Here is an 18,715-nt window from a genome sequence, read left to right on the forward strand (position 1 = left end):
ACCTCCTGCCGGACCCCGGGCTGGGCCGCCGTCAAAGGACCACCGGAGCGGGACCACACAGCCTGAACGTACTCCTAAACTCAACACACGTCGGCAAGGCAGTTGTGAAGCGAGCTGCTGCAATCTGGGGTCGGGACGCTGTGCCATCCTGTGAATATTGAAACGGACGTCGTGGTAGGCGAAATACGCAAAATAATAAACTTTAACACTATAGATCAATGGTGATATGCGCACGTAAAGGGCAGAATGGTGACTTAGGCAAAGGTGTAGTCCTGCAAATCTCTGCAGGCACAGTTCATGTCATCTAATAGCATGGCCACATGGCGCACACCTTGGCCTGTCACACCAACACTGACTCTAACTAGCACAGCACGACCGCACAGATTAGGAAACTGGGCACTGCGACACCACGTCTCAATGTCTAACATCCGCGCGCCGCACCGTCGCCCGCCGCCGGTGCGCCGCCATTGGGGCGCGCGGTAGGCCGACTGACCGTCCAGCTCGGCGCACAGCTTGTTGAACCAGCTGGCCGGGCAGTAGTCGCAGTGCTGCTGGTTGTGCCGCTTGCTCTGGCGGATCACGTCGTACGCGCTGCGGAACGCCTGCGTCAACGCTGTGGAAGGAGGCAATACACTTTGAGAGGCAGACGCGCTGAGACCCTCGCCATCGACGCAGTCTGGGTGCTGTGGTATGCATGAAGGTGGGGACGGGGGGAAGGGGGGTGCTGCGTATGAGTCCCTCTACAAAAGGCCAAACCAGCGCGCGTCTAAGTAGGTGGATTTTCGAGCTGAGACTAATGTGGTCGGTAATGTACATCTGACGGCTTCGTTTTCGCATTAGGAAGCACGAGCCTTAGGGTCAAAGACCATGACCCGACAACAAAAAAGCTGCGCCACAGTTTCCCGTGGGTCTGTGGGTCCAGGAGCTTCACGCACAACAAAAGTCCTGTTCGTATCTCGGGACACTCCCATTACAGGCTGACGCGTCACGCACTGTTGATCACGTCCTCGGCGATCTTGTCGTTCTGGCAGCGGAAGATGTAGCCGACATATCCGCTCTTGTGGCCGGCGGCGGGTGGCATGGCGGCGCCGGGGCCGGCCCGGGGCGCCTCCTGCGACCCCTCAGACCCGGCCGGCGCCGCGGCGGCCGCCGGCGTCTCGCGGCAGATGAAGCCGAAGTGGTCGCTGTTCTTCTGCCCCTGCGCGTGAAAACTGGCTGAGATGATCCGGCTGCGACCGACCCCCGCCACGCACACCGCGCGGCTGGATGGCGTGATGCTGCAGCGCTGCGGCTGTGTTTCAAACGGCACATCCCATCCCACCATTCAGAACCAAACAGTTGTCTGCATTTGCTTCACAGCACGGCACACACGTGCCAACTCATGACGCTAACACACATCTAAGTCACAGTCTGTGCTCCGGTGGGTCCGTTCCCTGCGCTCGGGTGACGTACAGTGTCCAGCACTGCACAGCGGTGTGCGGCATGGAAGGTGTGCTGAGAACAAACTTCGCATTCAACATACAATGTGCACAAATAGAGAAAAAATACGTTGTCTGGTGGCCGACGCCAGCCTAACTCCCAGTGGTAAGCACGTACCTGAGTGATCTGGGAGATGTCCTTAAAGTACTTGTGCAGCTTGACAGCCTTGTTGTCGGGACTGATCATCTGCAGCTCCAGCTTGCCCACTTGGAAGAGCATCGTGTAGTTGTGGTCCAGCGAGCTGAGCCGACGGCGGGCCAGCGACGAGCCGACCGACATGGCCCGGCTCCGCATCTCCTCGTCCTGATGCAGACTCGTCCTGGCGGGGTGTCGGCACGCAGGTCAGGTCACGTCAGGTCGGGTCAAGTCATCATCTGATCCTGATGCAGACTCGTCCTGGTGAAGAGCCAGCATGCGGGTCAGGTCAGGTCAGGTAAGGCCAAGTCATTAGCTGGTCCTGATAAAGATTCGTCCTGGCGAGGTACCGGCACGCAGGTCAGGTCAGGCCAGGTTAGGTCAGGTCAAGTTATTATCTCGTCCTGGCGCAGACTCGCTCTGGTGAGATAGCTGTACGCAGGTAAGTTCAGATCAGGTAAGGTCGAACCATGGCCTCTTCCTCAGCAGGTTCGTTCGGTCATAGCCTGAGGACAAATGAGCAGCTGTGTCGATCTCAACATTGGTCTGGACGCCTGTTGACAAACGCAACACCCAATCGATGAACAGTCACTGTTAATATAATGAACTAGACCTGATTAACGAAATAATGCATAGCTTCTGGCCGTCCGCGAAACCATTTAGCCGCTCAGCTTTTCAAAGAAGAGAGACGAGCGCATCGAATCGTCTAATAGCGAATCAAAGCCGAATATTTGCAAACACGTGGTTCAGACATATCCACTTCCCATCTCGCCGAAATACGATACCAAAAGTGTATCGCTGTCTCGCGAATCTAGGTCGACATAAACACACATCGGACTGCGCAAGCTGCGGTGCTGCGATGTCAAAGGTCAGCAGTGGCTGGTGGCTGGCGCTTGTAACCGGCGTGCAGCGCGGGCAGCGAGCAAACAGCGACGGGCCTGGCCGACTCCGTACTGCGTCCAAACCACGAGCAGGCGGCAAGCACATTACCGGGAGTCCCGTTCGTAAACGGCAACTTTGGGAGACGACAGTGCGGACACGTGACCAATACGGCACGTGATGATGATGAATAATAATATGTATAGCGTGGAGCGAGAGCAGCAACACAGGATCGCCAGTGCTTTGCACAGCGAGGACAGGTACAGTATATTAGATACAAGGACAAGGAGGTTTTAAGACATACGGAGATCATGCGGTAACAATCCACACTGATCAACGGTGCCGGTCCATCGACAGCATCTACTACGGTAAAAAAAATCTCACCCGTCCTTTGTCAAGCAGTCAACTTCCACGGAACTGAGCATAACCACCGTGTGTCAGAGTGGACATCATCGATGTGCACGCATTGTGCGCGGCAATGAGTAGCTTGCGTATGAGATCAAACTTGAGCCAAGTTCATAACCTGAATACACGCAATAGGACCACACTGTTGCGCGCTTCGAAACATAACTAGTTGGCGTTTAACAGGACGATCTTAGCCCGCAAGCTCTCAAAAATATATAGCTTTGAGCGCCAAACAATTCTAGAAGCTTCATATCATCGCATAAACGCTATGCATGTGAGCTTGCAACCGACGTTAGGAGATGCACACCAAAATTAGCATTTTCGTACATTGGCCGGCCCCTCCACCAAAACAGTTCTGGCGCAGAGCCCCTATCTATCGATGTACGTATAGCCCTCTGGGAAAAGCGCTGACCTCATTAGAGACCGCACAAAATCACTGCCAGCTAAGGCCCAGCAACGCACTGTGCAGATGAAAGCACGATCGGCAATGCGACTGAGGTACGGGATACGGAGACGGGGGTCAAACAAGCAGCGGTGTGATCACGTGCGTTCCAGTGCTGACAGCAGCCCGGTCGGATACGGAATGAGTTGCCACGTCCGCGCGGCCGCAGCACGGGGACGGCTCCCCGCGGCCACATTCATTGTTGTCTAATCTGAGGCGTCCAGCACCGACGGCCACAGGGCCACGCCCCCTCTGGCCAGTCCCTTCACCTGATGCCTCGCTACGTAGGGTCACCGGGCGGCATCCAGCCACGCCACCCCGCCTGCGGTTCGGTCAAGAATCGGTCCCAGCTCATGTCCGGTCCTGGTCCCTGCGAAAACCCAACACATCCGTCGCCGGGCCTCCGAGACGGTGTTCAGCCCGCCTTCCACGGCGCCCTGGTCGCCGTTCGGCCCGGCCTCTGAGCGCCGCCGACGCCCTGCCTGACGGGCCAGCGTCTTACCTACGGACCATGCGCGCCGTGTCGCCACTCATGGCGCGCGAGCGGAAGGCGCCGCCGGCGTGCTCGGCCGGCTCGCCGTCGGCCGACGCCGAGCGCGGCAGCCCGGCCGACGCCGCCGCCGGCGACGACGGGCCGGCGCCGTCGGGCTCGGTCGACTCGGCCACCGTCGACAGCTGACGGTCGCACGGCGTCGACTGCGGCGTGGCCGGGATCTGCACGATCTTGGGCACCGCGATCGGCGTTGACGGCTGAAACGGGTCGGTCGTCAGCGCTGACGGCGACGGCGGCCGGGAGCGGGAATCGGCCGTCAGCGCTGGCGGTGGCGGCGCGGGAGTCTGTCATCAGCGCTGACGGCGACGGCGGCCGGGAGCGGGGGCCGGTCGTCAGCGGCGGGTGGTTCGGCGGCGGCAGGGCGCGGGACAGCCGTCCATACACATGGAGCGAGCGGGAGCGCGGGTCTGCGGATGGAAAGCGGGGGAAGCGATAAGGTAATCGGCCCTGAGATATTGTGACGATCCGGACGGAATGTTAGTTTACATCCGCAGGGTCGAGGGCATCGTGTTTGCGGCTGTCTCGGCGGCAAATTCAGACTTAATCAGGCTGGCGCTCAGGACCGGCACCGTATGCGGTGCCTGGGAAAAGACAATGTTGCTGCGGCCTCGGACCACATGGCATAGTTGCTGGTTGACAGCCAGCATGGGTGTAGTTCCCTATTTAGAGTTGGAGGGGGTCCCGAAACCAAAGTTTTGAGATGAAAGCGGGCCAAATCTGGGGAAAAGCTCGTGTTTCGTATCTTGAGGATAGTCTTAGTCATTTTCGCTGCCCTCCCCAACTTGTGTGACGTACCCCTTGGCAGCCAGTATTCAGGGAAACGTTGGTGTTTCCGGGAAAATAAGCATGGCAGGAATAATTGGACATAGCTCAGGTAAAATAAGGAACTGCTTCATGCAACAAAAAATAAGGACTGAGATGTTCAACATATCTGGAAATTTTCAATTGATACAGAAAAGAGGAGCTGCGTTCATAAGGCCGACAATACAAGGAAGGAAAAAGGCTGAAGCTTGTGGAATAGCCAGAGTCCCTGATAATGCGATCATTACACCGACACCTCACTAGTAAACGCAATGATGTCATCAATGGGATTGTGACATGGAACAATAACAAATGAGAGCATATACATCAGCTTCAGCAACGACGCTAAGTAACTGATAGCACGAACAACGGGCTCATCGTGCATCGGGGATGATTTTACACGATGATGTTGCTTTCGAAAGCACCATCAAGAATGATCACCGACCCTCGTAAAGCCGTCCGACGTTGCGAAGGCAGACATCGGGGCAGATATTGAACACAAAGCTCGACTCTCGCTGACGCGGAGGCGCAGCAGCAGCGTTTGCGGAGGCAGTGTTCGGAACAAACCGACGTCGACCAATGGTAACGCGATGGCCACGTCAGTCCGCCATCGCATGCAAGGCTTCCCACGAGCCGCCGATGCAAAACACAACATTACAACACGGGCGCTGACAGGTACCACCGTAGCGACAGAAGACGAGGCACTTCCACACCAGGGCGGACAAGGCGCCGGCTTAGAAACCCGGTGAGGGCAGACATTTTCGGTGGACGCCAGGGACATGACGTTCACCCAGCCACGCCGGTGGAAGCATGAATACAGTGCGGAGCTCCTCTGCGCTTTGCTAACCCCAGACAGGACACCGTAGACACTCCGAAAAGCCTGGACTCAGGACGACACACCGCTGGCCCCACACAGAACGAGGAGGGTATACAGTGACGGCTGTGAGTGGTCACGCAGCCCCGTGCTGAGATGATCGGCTGATGCGCCTCTGGCTGCTTGCTCTGTAACGTAGCGAGCACGGTGCATGGTGACTTAACTGGTCGGACGGCAAACGTGCCAAGATTCGGAACAACGAACATCTTCACGCCTTTACGACGAACAGTGGCAATGTCGTACCAGCCATGCGCCGACGCTTGATACGGGTGACGGACATATGTAACCACAGCAAGCTGATCAGAAGACACAAACCGCGTTCAGAGCAGCAGCCAACGGTATCGTCATTCGCTTCGCAAGAAAAACAACTCCACGTCAGAAGCTTTGTACACACCGCCGGTGGTCGCTGTGAAACACTGCTGGGGGACTTTGTACACACCGCCGGTGGTCGCTGTGAAACACTGCTGGGGGACTTACGCCATACCCCGCTGCTTAGGTGGCTGGCTCGGTCTCGAGTGTGACACGAGCTGGCGGAGCAGTGACGGCGCCCTCACCTCTGAGAGCGTCTCGGTGACCCGACGAGCCGGCTCGGCCGCCTCCTCGGCCAGCTCGGCCGGGCCGCCGGGCAGAGCGCCGCCGCCACCGCCGCCGGCCGCCCCGTGCCCGCTGCCCACGCTGTTCACAGAGTCCGTGGAGCCCGAGCGCAGCGAGTGGTCACCCTGCCGTCGCAGCCACACACGTCAACGGCGGTCCACAGCCTGAACGGCGTCTGCTAAAGGGAAACAGTGAGGCAGAATGCGAATAAGTGGAGCAAACGAAGGGTATGAATTTGTGCAATTACACGGCGGAAGGGAAGGACACGGGGCAGGAGATGGTTAGCACGGTCGCAACAGGCGTCTCCCTCGTGCAAGACGGAAGGACTGGAGCGCTACTCTGAGAACCACCAGACATCGCCTGCGGACCGGCCAGCCGACCCGATCAAACAACAGCTGGCAACTCCACCTCTGATCCGTGGTGCCTTAGCCACTGGTGTCACGCGGACACTGAGTAGGACCGGGCCAGCCCTGCCGCCACAAGCGGCGCCCTTGCGGCGCCTGCGTGCATCAGCTGCTCTTCGAGGCATCCGCACGACAGGCGGCCCCTCTGCCCGTGTGCCCGCCGCCGGTGTGCGCCCACCTGCACGTATTCGGCGTCATCGGGCGTGCCGCGGTGGGGCAGCGTGCCCTGCAGGCCGGCCGTCTTCCTCTTGTATTCGTGAAACTGCTGCAGCGCGTCATCAATGAACGATGGCGGGCCCTTCCGGTGCGAGGTCTTGATCTTGCACACGTAAAGAACCTGGCAGCACGAGAACAGCGTAGGGAGGCGCGGGGGACGACAGGGTCGGTCATGCCGTGCACTCCACACAGAACGGCGCGGTGGCAGCGAGATAGACGCTCAGGGGAACCCCACGTCGACAGACGCCCAGGGAAACCCCAGCATGATAAACAGATGCCTAGGGAAATCCTGACACGATAAATAGACGCCAAGGGACACCCGGTGCCGATATATGCCCAGGGAGACGCGACATGGATATCAGCCCAGGGCAATACCGGTGCAACATCGAGATGGTTCACTTCACCTGGCCGAAAAAAACAATATTTTCCACGTCACATCACATTTTCACGTCCAATGCCAAGTGAGGCGCCTGGAAATCAGCAGAGTGAAATGATACCGGCGCTGAACAGGACCCGAACTGAGCCCCTTCCGGCCAAAAATGCTGTATCACATAGCATACGACCACTGCTGTGACCATCCTGGGATTATCAAAGTTATTTATCTTGGTGTCATATGTACATTACTGTTTTGTGCCACCGCATGTGCTTTCCAATGAGCGTAAGCTCGGTTTGTTAAACACTGGCTTCAGCTGCATGCCACGTTCCCGATTTTCACAGGCACCTCGCTGCGTCTGCACCATTGTCCAAGCCTTTCGACCCCCTTCAGTAAGTCTTATCTTGGAAGCCAAACTAGCACAAACTTGCCCCCCGAATCAATTCGGTTCAAAAAGTTAGCTTGTGATGGAGGAAAAAGTGAGGCCGTTATAGCCCGGTGGAAGTGCTCAAAAGCTGGACCTTGTTCTTAAAACTGGTCTTAAACACAAAGTGGTCAATTTCACATCAAAATTAATTGGAAAGTTGCATCTCCGTACCGTTAGAAGGCAGAAAGCAGTGGGTGGAAATCAGTCAGTAGCTCCGTCAGTACGCGGAAATCAACGTCTTTTGGTGGGGAGGTATAAACGACATATTCAACATGCCAGGTAAAGCACCGTCTCAGTCTTTCATACCGAATGCTGCTGACTGGCAAAAGCATGCACTAGAAGAGTAGTCTGAACCAACGACTCTCTCTCTCTCTGCACGTGGCCGTGGGCGAACGTCACACGCATTACGCAAAGCCTCCTCCATCTAGCTCTCGCCCACGAGCAGGCGCCAATGGCCAATGGCAGGCACCGAAAAACGGCCGGTGGCAGCGTCCTGCCATTTGGCATGACTGAACATGCGTGCATTGCACACGTTTTGCAAGACAGCGGGACGTCAGCTCCTTAGCTCAGGCCAGGTTATTGAATCATGGCGTCCTTCCTGATGGCTGGCAGAATCACTTCAACGGCAAATGCTGGTTGTTTGCGGCGTTAGCATAAAAAGTACATTTAGGCAGCAGACAGAATCAGGACATACCGATAGTCCACAGGCAAGCAGGTAGGTAACTTTCATTAGGTTCGCTCCTTGTCAATGTTGGCTGCACTTAGCCGGCTTTCGAGTCGGCGGCTTGCCAATTCGGAGACTAGTGACTAGCCGGCTTTTGAGTCGGCGGCTTGCCAGTTCGGAGACTAGCGACTAGCCGGCAAACCTACTTTGTGACCAGCTGGTGGCTGATGACCAATGAAGCATCCAAAAATTGGCTCGACTTTTGGATGTGTAGCGGAAAATGTCACTCCCAGGTTTTTAAACACCATCAAATCAATTCCGTCACATCCCAATGTGCCAAAGACCAAGTCGACTTTTCGGAATCGTGGTAAATTTTCCGCGGTCTCCCATGACTTGGAAATTTTTCAAAGTATTTCCGGACAGAGCAGTGACCAGGGCAGGGATATCTCTCTAAAATCTTTTTTGGGGAGACAGAGCCAATAAAATAGGCATAACCTAATCCCACATCCTCATTTCTTCCCTGATTTCGGTCAGTTTGATTTACGTCCCGGATGTCAAAATCAAGACTTTAAAAGGATTTGGTCGGTTCGAAAATTGTTTGGATGTTGAAAACGACTTCCCATTTAAAGCCGACGTGATAGTGATAATCATGCTATATAATAACGATATTGGCAGTGATGTTTAGGTGCCTAGCGTACCAGCAGTGCAACTTGCTGCATTTCATTGACCTAAATTAATCCTCTGTATGCATCGGGGGCTCAACAGGGCATTGAGGAGCTCAAGCCAGCATGGGGGGAAAGCGTCCAGCCCTTGCCAGAGTATACAAAGTGACACCCTGCAGCACAGGCCTGCTCACGGTACCCTGTCAATCCATGAATCCTGAGAGAATGCCCATGACAAATCACTTCACTTCATTCGACACTTCATCCTGTTCCTGATACAACCAATTGGTTGTTTTATGCCGCCCTTTTAAATCCTTAATACTTTTTAAAGACCTTTCTCCGTTAACATCTAGCGGCTTTGCGATAGGATGAAGGTTGACGTGTACGTGTCTGAAATGCACGTCACATCGTAATAATTTAGCCCCGGTAGGAATTTGCGATCGTGGCCCAATGATTACCTATTTAGAGTTTGCGCCTTAAATTCACTATTCGTTTACGTGTGCAGACATTTTTCAACGGACTCTCAACCTCAGCACGGCCGGATAACTGATGCAGGCGGCCGCCCCCTGCGCCAAGCCCACTGATTGGTGACCAGCCGGCCGCTCCCTGCGCCAAGCCCATTGATTGGTGACCAGCCGGCTAGCCGGTGCAGCCGGCCGCTCCCTGCGCCAAGCCCATTGATTGGTGACCAGCCGGCTAGCCGGTGCAGCCGGCCGCTCCCTGTGCCAAGCCGACTGATCGGTGACTAGCCGGATAGCCCCAAACCAATCTTGTCAAGGTCAGGCGAGGTAGATAACCCATGGCAAGTTTGTCTGCACTTAGGCCGACACTAGGCTATTCGTTTGCATTGAATGTTATTTAGAACGCAATGCCGCGCATGTCTGATTGAACAAGTTTGGCTTAACGCTCCAGAAACTTGCAATTTTTCGTTACGCTCTCAAAAATTGGGACCGACCTGACCTAAGCGGTAGCTAATTAGCCTGAAGCAGGCAAACCAAACATCGTTCATTCATCAGACGCCATGAAACCCACCAAAGAACGCCGTTTGCTTTTTGGGACCTCTTCGCGGTGGTGGTGCGATTGGGGGCTGAATGGAAGGAAGCTCCATCCGCCAACTACACCAAATAAAAATACTACCGTTCAGCGCGGGCCAGTTCAACACCAGCCCAGCCATCCTTCATCAGCGGGAAGGTGTACAATGCGATTATAGTCCTACCTGGACACGCCGCATAAACAAAAATCGTGTCGATTTCTGAAACGATGGAAATAAACCCCGAATGTGTTTACCAAAACGTACGCCTGTACCATCATCCAAGGCACACAACCTAGATCAGTTATACACTAATATGACCCTCGTCAAAACCCACTCCCCAGCACCCAGACCAAGGGTGGAGACGTGGCGCCACTCGCCACCTCGCAGCGACCCGCACGACAAAGATTCGACGTGGCGTCACGTAGAGTCCAACATTGATATAAAGGTGTTTTATGCGTTAAACGACATAATTTGCAGCTTCGATTGTAGGTGGCACCGCAGTTTTTTTGTGAGTTTGCATGCGCTGTTATTGTTGCGATAGATACGAACATGTCAACAGAACACGTGCCACACTGCGGACATGTCCGGCAAAGATGTACATGACGTCACGTAGAAAAGGACATTTTTGGTACGCTGCGAATACACCCCACGGCTGTCCACTCCCGCGGCAGGTGGTGCCGTGTGCGTCCGACAGCCCCCCCCCCCCCTTCCCTGGCACTCGCTCGGGGTCGGCACGTCACCCCCCGGGCCAAACAACTGCCCCGAAGGCATCCCTCGCGGCGGTCAGCTGACCGACACGGCAGGCCGGCGTCATCACATCCTCGCCCCGCCCCGCCGGCAGCGGAGTGGTGGGTGCGCCGAGCCGGCGCAGCGGCCGACACTGCGGCGCGGCGGCCGGCTGCTGCCAAGCTAAACACGCCCGTCCGCCGGAGACCCTCGGCCCTTGACCCCGAGCAACAGGCGCCGGTAACCTGAGCCCTCGCCGGACGGAGGCGCCGCCGGCCGGCCCAGCCCGAGGCGGGGCCGGAGCGCCACTGTCAGGTGTTGTCAGCTCACGTCACCGGCAGGGCGACACCGCGCTCGGGCCGCCGCCAGATCCTCGCCGTCATCGGCAGGGTGACACCGCGCTCGCGCCGCCGCTAGATCCTCGCTCGGCTCTTCACGCGACACACCGCGTGAGCAGGCGCTCCGCAGCGCGCGCATTTTCCAGTCCATGCTCCAAGCTGGCTGTAAAGCTGACGTCGCAAGTCAAAGCCGACTCCATAAACGAATCAACCCTCGAGTCAACAAACTCGTTGACAAACAATCCAGGATCACGCAAGATGCCCATTGGCTGTGCAACCAGCCGGATGTTGTGTGGACCAGATGCAACGCCCAGCAGAGAAAGACAGCAGCGCGCGGCGACGTTTTCGGGGTAAAAAGAAGTCAGAGCTGCACGCCGTCAACAGAAGCTAGATCAACTTTTTCAAAGCAACGAAAATGAATCGCACTATACATCTCGATCGTTCTGTTCGCAGCATGAACGGAGAGCGCCGGTGTCAGTTGGTGCACGTGTTGGGCTGGGCGGCGCCTCTGAGTCAGACGCCCGTGTGATGGCCGGGGGCAATGTTTGCCTTGCGTCACGTGCACCTGCGATCACTGGCGGGGATGGGCATCCGATTCTGGGAGGCGGGTCGGCTCGAGCGGCCCACTGACTGCGCCGCATCTGCCCACACCGCCGCGCTTACCAGACCAGACATGCGGCGCTCGCGGCAGCTCTGAGCCCGGGTTACTGGTGGCGGTCGTCCTCCGGCTGAATCCGCGCAGACGAGAACCAGGATAAACAATAAGAGGCCACGGCCGTGGGCACTCACATTGTATTCGACACTATTCAACCCGTTAGCAGTTGACCTTTTTTACCAGTGCGTTATGCCTCGAACAGAAGACGTCACGCATATGGCGCCGTTCACAGCGGGAAACGAGCTGCGGAATATACGTGATGAGTCATCGGTGACGTGTTTCCCGTACTCCACCTGTATGGACAGCATTGGGCTCGCACCTCACAGCTCGATAACTGCATGAAATTTCAGCTTAATCACGTTACACGATTGTTGTCGGGTTCCCATAGCTGTTGCTCCCTGCGTCTATTTTCACGCTTAGCACCACACTGCATAGTCGTGTGCAACATATTGCCGAAGACGTCCGCTGACGACAGTTTCCGTACATCAGAACGGCGGTACAACGGACCGAAGCTGGCTCGGATCCGCTCGGTTGCAGACAACTCCACCACCTTCTAGACCGGCCACGCCTCCTAAAGGCGGCCGCAAGTACACTCCATGACGGCCACCTGCAGACACTACCCGGCCGGGTCCATCCGGCCCGGGCCGGCGCGTCCCACCACCTTCTGAAGGTCACCGATCCATGGTCGACACAAGGCATTGGTGAGCCGGCCGGTGGCGGCGCGACCACTTGTAGTACTGCTCCGCCATTAGCTTTTGATCCGTCGGACAAAGCTTGCAAGTAACGAATAGCAAGTTACAAGCAATGTCTCCCGTCATCTCAAATCGGTGTACCGGTCGCTACTATTCGTCTTCAAGCAGACAGTCTGCGCACGTGCACTGATGGTCCACGGTTCTGTCTTTGTTGGCTATGACGTCTCCACAAATCTACACGTTGACGGCGCGGTCCAAGTGACTACTCCAGCCCGCGGTATCCGTCGCTGCCTTGACGGCCTCTCTTTGGACCCCCTGGCCGGGGCCGCGGGACCCGAGCGGTCCCATCAGTCCCTGATCCAGCTCCCTTCCGATGCCTTGAGCCCTTGGGCAGACCCGGACGACCGTCGGCAGACCAGCCGGTGACCGCCGTCTCGGCCGCCGGGACCCTGGCCTCAGCGGGTGACCCCACCAAAGCGCCCTGGAACCGGATTTCGCGCTTCTGGACGGCGCTCTCTTCCGTCTCGGCCGCCGGGACCCTGGCCTCCAGCGACACCTGACGATTTCGCGTTCTGACGGCGCTCTCTTCCGTCTCGGCCGCCGGGACCCTGCCCTCCAGCGACACCTGACGATTTCGCGTTCTGACGGCGCTCTCTTCCGTCTCGGCCGCCGGGACCCTGGCCTCCAGCGACACCTGACGATTTCGTGTTCTGACGGCGCTCTCTTCCGTCTCGGCCGCCGGGACCCTGGCCTCCAGCGACACCTGACGATTTCGTGTTCCGACGGCACTCTCTTCCGTCCGAGCGACGTCTCGTTCCAGCGCACGACGGCCGCCTACTGTTCTGTGGCTTTCGGCAGCGCTAGCTCGGGCCCTAAGTTACGGCGCTGTCGGGGCGTCAACACCCTCTCCTACTTCTTTAGCCGATTCTTCCAATCCTTAGCTTACTATTTCTTGTGCTTCTACTTTTCGGACCTAAAGACCGACCAATACCCGATTCTACTCCCTCGACGGGAAGAACGACCGGTCGAGTTGAACTCGGAAGCAGGCCGTCTCAGGTCCCCTTACAATTTCGTTTCTCAACGACGTGTGCTTTTGGTCGACGTACAGACAGGGGGCGAGCGTCCCTTGCAGAGCGTCTCACCGTTACCTCACCGAGGAAGGCCATTGCGAAGAGACCATCCTTCTCGGCGCTGTCAAGGAGGATGACACTATAACAGCGCCGTCAAAAGCCAGAGGTGTTGAGCTATCCTCACACGCAAGTTCAGCTGTCCCGTTACGGACACCCTATCGTCGGTCGCTGCCGAACATGCTGCTTGGAATGCTTCAGCTTGGTCGCCGATCGTTGCATTACGTTGAGCACAACTTGTTAGTTGTCAGCTGTGGGCTGATAACCGAGACGGCGACTTTGCTGCCACTCGGCGCGTCGCTGAAGCGCCACCCATCGCCTCGTCCAAACAGTCCGCGTTAAACGGCGCTGCGTTTACTGACATCTTAAGGTTTTTCGCCATATTTCAGTGGGCTTCCTTACTGTTGTTTCTCACCATCACGTTCTCCCCAGATCCCGCCGCCGTTCGTATGTATTCCGCTCCCCAGTGTGCAGGCCGACTCGGCTACGTTGCCGCTGATGACACGCATCCAACCGGGTCTCCGAGTGGTCGCCAGCTTGGAGAAGTCTGCGCGGTCCCTCTCGAAGAGATAAGCCAGCAGTCAGTGCTGGTTCTCATATACCAGGCAATTTCTTCCTCTGTTCACTTGCTGACTTGTTGGCGCCTGCTACGATCTGAACATGGCCCGCTACGCTTTAAAGGAGGCCGCCTCCAATCCCCGAACCTTCTTGTGTGACGCTGGTAACGACCAGAGCCTCTCCAGGAGCGTCGCCTACGTACGGTCATACAGTGCGCTCAGTCTGCCCGTGTCTGAGAGGGCCTCGCAGACTGCTGAGCGCCTTACACGGCCGGACGCCTACGATCGCCGGTATCTGGCCAGCCTGCTGCATTTCGATGTTTCCTGATCTCTGGTTGCTTTGTGCCAGTTTCGTCGGCGTTGACTTTTGCTTGATTTGCCTCAATCCAGGCATCCACATTCTCTTCTATGCAACTGATGCCCCTTTCACATCGGTTCGGACTGTTCCATGCGTCTCAGTCAGATGTGTGTGTTTCTTGTGGCATCGAGGGTCCAGCTGCTGCTTGATGGCCTCAAAAACCCAGCTACCGCCTGATGTTTTGCTATAAGATATAAGCAACCAGCTTAGCGCGACTGATGAGCGTGGTGCATGGCGACACAATGCGTCGCATTCGGCGTCTCTGCCGCCCAGTCTCTGGAGCATCCACTCCTGACCGGATATCTTCAGATGAGTGGTGATCCTCGGCATCGGCACCATTCTCTTGCATCGGATGAGGCGCCGCGCCGACTCCTGCCGGGCTGCTACAGCTGGGCCCGGACGCTGCTCTGCTTCCACCGCTCCTATCCCCTATCGCTGGGATCTTGTCCCGACTTCGCCGCGATTCGATACCTTCCGTTGCAACATAGATCCTACTATGACATCAGTGTTTGCGTTCCGGGTTCCAAAGATCTGCCCTGCCATTGAGGGCGAGTACTGAGCAAACGCCCAGTGAGCCAGGACGTTGACTAAGCAGGACGAGAATGCTGCTGCTTACACCGCATCAGGATGGCTCCGTCCATCCCGCATCACGACGGCCGTCCCTGCCGCATCACGGCTGACTCACTCACTCGGTGAGTGAGGATGTAAGGGGATATTACCACTTGTAAGGGGATGGTGGCCCACTCACTCGGTGGGCCACCATCCCCTTACAAGCGGTAATAGTCATCTCATCTTATCCCTGGATTTGTTCGACTGCTAACGAGCATACCGCGCTTATGTAAAGGATGGTATCTGTCATTCGGTGCGCACGCATGCGCCGCCTGATCGTGTCCAACTGCCGAGACCACAGCCCCGAACCAGCTCTCACGAGGCGGGACTACTCAAGAGCCTCGGCAGGTTACCGGACACCGCACGCATGCGCCGCCCGGTCGTGTCCAACTGCCGAGACCACAGCCCCGAACCAGCTCTCACGAGGCGGGACTACTCAAGAGCCTCGGCAGGTTACCGGACACCGCACGCATGCGCCGCCTGATCGTGTCCAACTGCCGAGACCACAGCCCCGAACCAGCTCTCACGAGGCGGGACTACTCAAGAGCCTCGGCAGGTTACCGGACACCGCACGCATGCGCCGCCCGGTCGTGTCCAACTGCCGAGACCACAGCCCCGAACCAGCTCTCACGAGGCGGGACTACTCAAGAGCCTCGACAGGTTACCGGACACCGCACGCATGCGCCGCCCGGTCGTGTCCAACTGCCGAGACCACAGCCCCGAACCAGCTCTCACGAGGCGGGACTACTCAAGAGCCTCGGTAAGTTACCGGACACCGCACGCATGCGCCGCCTGATCGTGTCCAACTGCCGAGACCACAGCCCCGAACCAGCTCTCACGACGCGGGACCACTCAGGAGCCTCGGCAGGTTACCGGACACCGCACGCATGCGCCGCCTGATCGTGTCCAACTGCCGAGACCACAGCCCCGAACCAGCTCTCACGAGGCGGGACTACTCAAGAGCCTCGGCAGGTTACCGGACACCGCACGCATGCGCCGCCCGGTCGTGTCCAACTGCCGAGACCACAGCCCCGAACCAGCTCTCACGAGGCGGGACTACTCAAGAGCCTCGGCAGGTTACCGGACACCGCACGCATAGGACACCAGCGACGCGGCCGGCGACCTGCGTCAATCGTGACCATGCCCCAACTTTTCCGTTAATGGGTATCATTATGAATTTGTAGCACTAGGCACATTGAAATGTGACGGCAAATGAAGTGAACAAAACGCAACACATAACATAAACCCTCAACGGACGTCACCGCCCAGTTTTTTTTCTGCAGCACTGGGCTCAGCCCCTACAGGAGGTCTACGCATGCCGGCTCCAAGACCGTAATGCAGCACAGACGCACTACACAAAAGACTCCATACGCGTCTTCCTCGCTTTTTAGGGAGATTCGTTCTATCAAAAGACCGCTCTGTTTCTCGAGCGCGCGTCAACTGCGGGCTACTTTAAATAGCCAAACGGCTTCGGCTTCGTCATCAACTCCAGAGCGGCTTCACAATGCAAATCTGATTCGTTTTTTGTGGCCGTAACACCGAGGCCTTAAATGCACCATAACAGCACGTACCACTGTGCGAAACTAGCCTCCCGCAGTGCTCATGCTAAGGCTAAGATTGCAAAAATATTGCAACGTATTGCAAGAGCCAACCGGTGGCAAAAATAAGAATGTCATATGTACTGCATGCTACCAATGTGATGAGCTTGAATGACAGCTCTTTATCCGTGGACACTTTCCTTTTGATGATTTTCCGCGCACAATACGAGTAAGAACTACATATCCTGTTAATTTACCCGAACGTCAAGCTGATCGACTGGTCCTCATCGCCAACAGATCTACAGACTAACAGAACCCTAGATCGAGACGACAACAGATCTACAGACTAACAGAACCCTAGATCGATACAACAGATCTACAGACTAACAGAAACCTAGATCGATACGCTGGTGGACTGCATACCAACAACACATTAGGATGAATCAAGCAGACTCCCGGCCAACAAACAGCCGAGCCGACAGGCCCCACAGGGCTGGCAGACTACCAGGGTGACAACCGCCAGGCCCCACAGGGCTGGCGGACTACCAGGGTGACAACCGACAGGCCCCACAGGGCTGGCAGACGACCAGGGTGACAACCGCCAGGCCCCACAGGGCTGGCGGACTACCAGGGTGACAACCGACAGGCCCCACAGGGCTGGCGGACTACCAGGGTGACAACCGCCAGGCCCCACAGGGATGGCAGACGACCAGGGTGACAACCGACAGGCCCCGGAGCGCTGGCAGACTGCCAGGATGACAACCGACAGGCCCCACAGAGATGGCAGACGACCAGGGTGACAACCGACAGGCCCCACAGGGCTGGCGGACGACCAGGGTGACAACCGACAGGCCCCAGAGCGCTGGCAGACTGCCAGGGTGACAACCGACAGGCCCCACAGAGATGGCAGACGACCAGGATGACAACCGACAGGCCCCACAGGGATGGCAGACGACCAGGGTGACAACCGACAGGCCCCAGAGCGCTGGCAGACTGCCAGGGTGATAGGCATGCTCATTCCATCGACAGACCTAACCGCCAGATCACGTTCACAACTGACCAACATGCATACTACCGGGCTGCTAGACCAACGAACTACGCTGAATCACCATCAGAGGGACTCAACGGCAGACAAATACAGCACCAGACCGGCAGTCCACAGGCCAACAGACCACCGGACGGCGGTCCACTAGACCGGCAGGCCGGCAGTCCACCGGCCAACAGACCACCGGACGGCGGTCCACTAGACCGGCAGGCTGGCAGAGCACCGGCCAACAGACCACCGGACGGCGGTCCACTAGACCGGCAGACCGGCAGTCCACCGGCTAACAGACCACCAGACGGCGGTCCGCTAGACCGGCAGGCCGGCAGAGCATCGGACGGCGGTCCGCTAGACCGGCAGGCCGGCAGAGCTCCCCATCGACGGACCGCCATCGGCTGACGCACCTCGAAGTAGCTGGCCGTCTGCGGGTTGAGGCCGGCGGGTGGCGTGGCGGCGCCGTTCCCAGCGCCGGCGGCCGCGCAGGCGCGACGCAGCTGCGACATGCTGATGGCGGATGCGTCCGACTGAGAGCGTTGGATCTGCTGCGTGTGCCGCGAATGCTCCCGGATGGCGGCGAACAGCTCGGTCACCTGGCGGCGGGGCGGCTCAGGTCAGCGTCAGGCCAGCTGGCGGCGGCTGGCTCAGGTCAGCGTCAGGCCAGCTGGCGGCGGCTGGCTCAGGTCAGCGTCAGGCCAGCTGGCGGCGACTGGTTCAGGTCAGCGTCAGGCCAGCTGGCGGCGGCTGGCTCAGGTCAGCGTCAGGCCAGCTGGCGGCGGCTGGCTCAGGTCGGCGTCAGGCCAGCTGGCGGCAGCTGGCTCAGGTCAGCGTCAGGCCAGCTGGCGGCGGCCGGCTCACGCTGCTGATGACACAGCCGACGCCCAGAGGCCATCACTGGATAAGACCGACCGGCACCTGGCGCAACACCCCCCGCCGCAGCCGCCGGCCAGCAGGTCGGATGCACGGGAGCAATGGCCGCCGACTGGCCGTCTGCCAGACATCAGATGAATCAGGGTTCAAAAACAATGGTACGAGGTATAGGTGAGTCAGTCACCGGACTTGAATGATTGGACGACAGACAGCATATCTATCAATTCAACAACAGGATCATACCCTCCTGATCATACCCTCCTGA

At 57.6% G+C, this 18,715-nt stretch overlaps 1 protein-coding gene across 1 annotated transcript in view; it reads right to left on the reverse strand.

Moving 5' to 3' along the window:
• LOC119094178 (TBC1 domain family member 4) overlaps positions 1-18,715 on the reverse strand; it is a 101,127-nt gene that overhangs the window by 5,850 nt on the left and 76,562 nt on the right. The window contains exons 4-10 of the mRNA XM_037217253.1: positions 17,988-18,173; positions 6,745-6,903; positions 6,123-6,287; positions 3,843-4,090; positions 1,597-1,798; positions 994-1,198; positions 494-613 (exon numbers count right to left, since the gene is read on the reverse strand). Of these exons, the coding sequence (XP_037073148.1) occupies positions 494-613; positions 994-1,198; positions 1,597-1,798; positions 3,843-4,090; positions 6,123-6,287; positions 6,745-6,903; positions 17,988-18,173 (1,285 nt within the window). The remainder of the gene's footprint in view (positions 1-493; positions 614-993; positions 1,199-1,596; positions 1,799-3,842; positions 4,091-6,122; positions 6,288-6,744; positions 6,904-17,987; positions 18,174-18,715) is intronic.

Source organism: Pollicipes pollicipes, unplaced genomic scaffold (assembly GCF_011947565.3).
Source record: "Pollicipes pollicipes isolate AB1234 unplaced genomic scaffold, Ppol_2.1 Scaffold_4002;HRSCAF=4701_pilon_pilon_pilon, whole genome shotgun sequence".
In the NCBI taxonomy this organism is placed as follows: domain Eukaryota; kingdom Metazoa; phylum Arthropoda; class Thecostraca; order Pollicipedomorpha; family Pollicipedidae; genus Pollicipes; species Pollicipes pollicipes.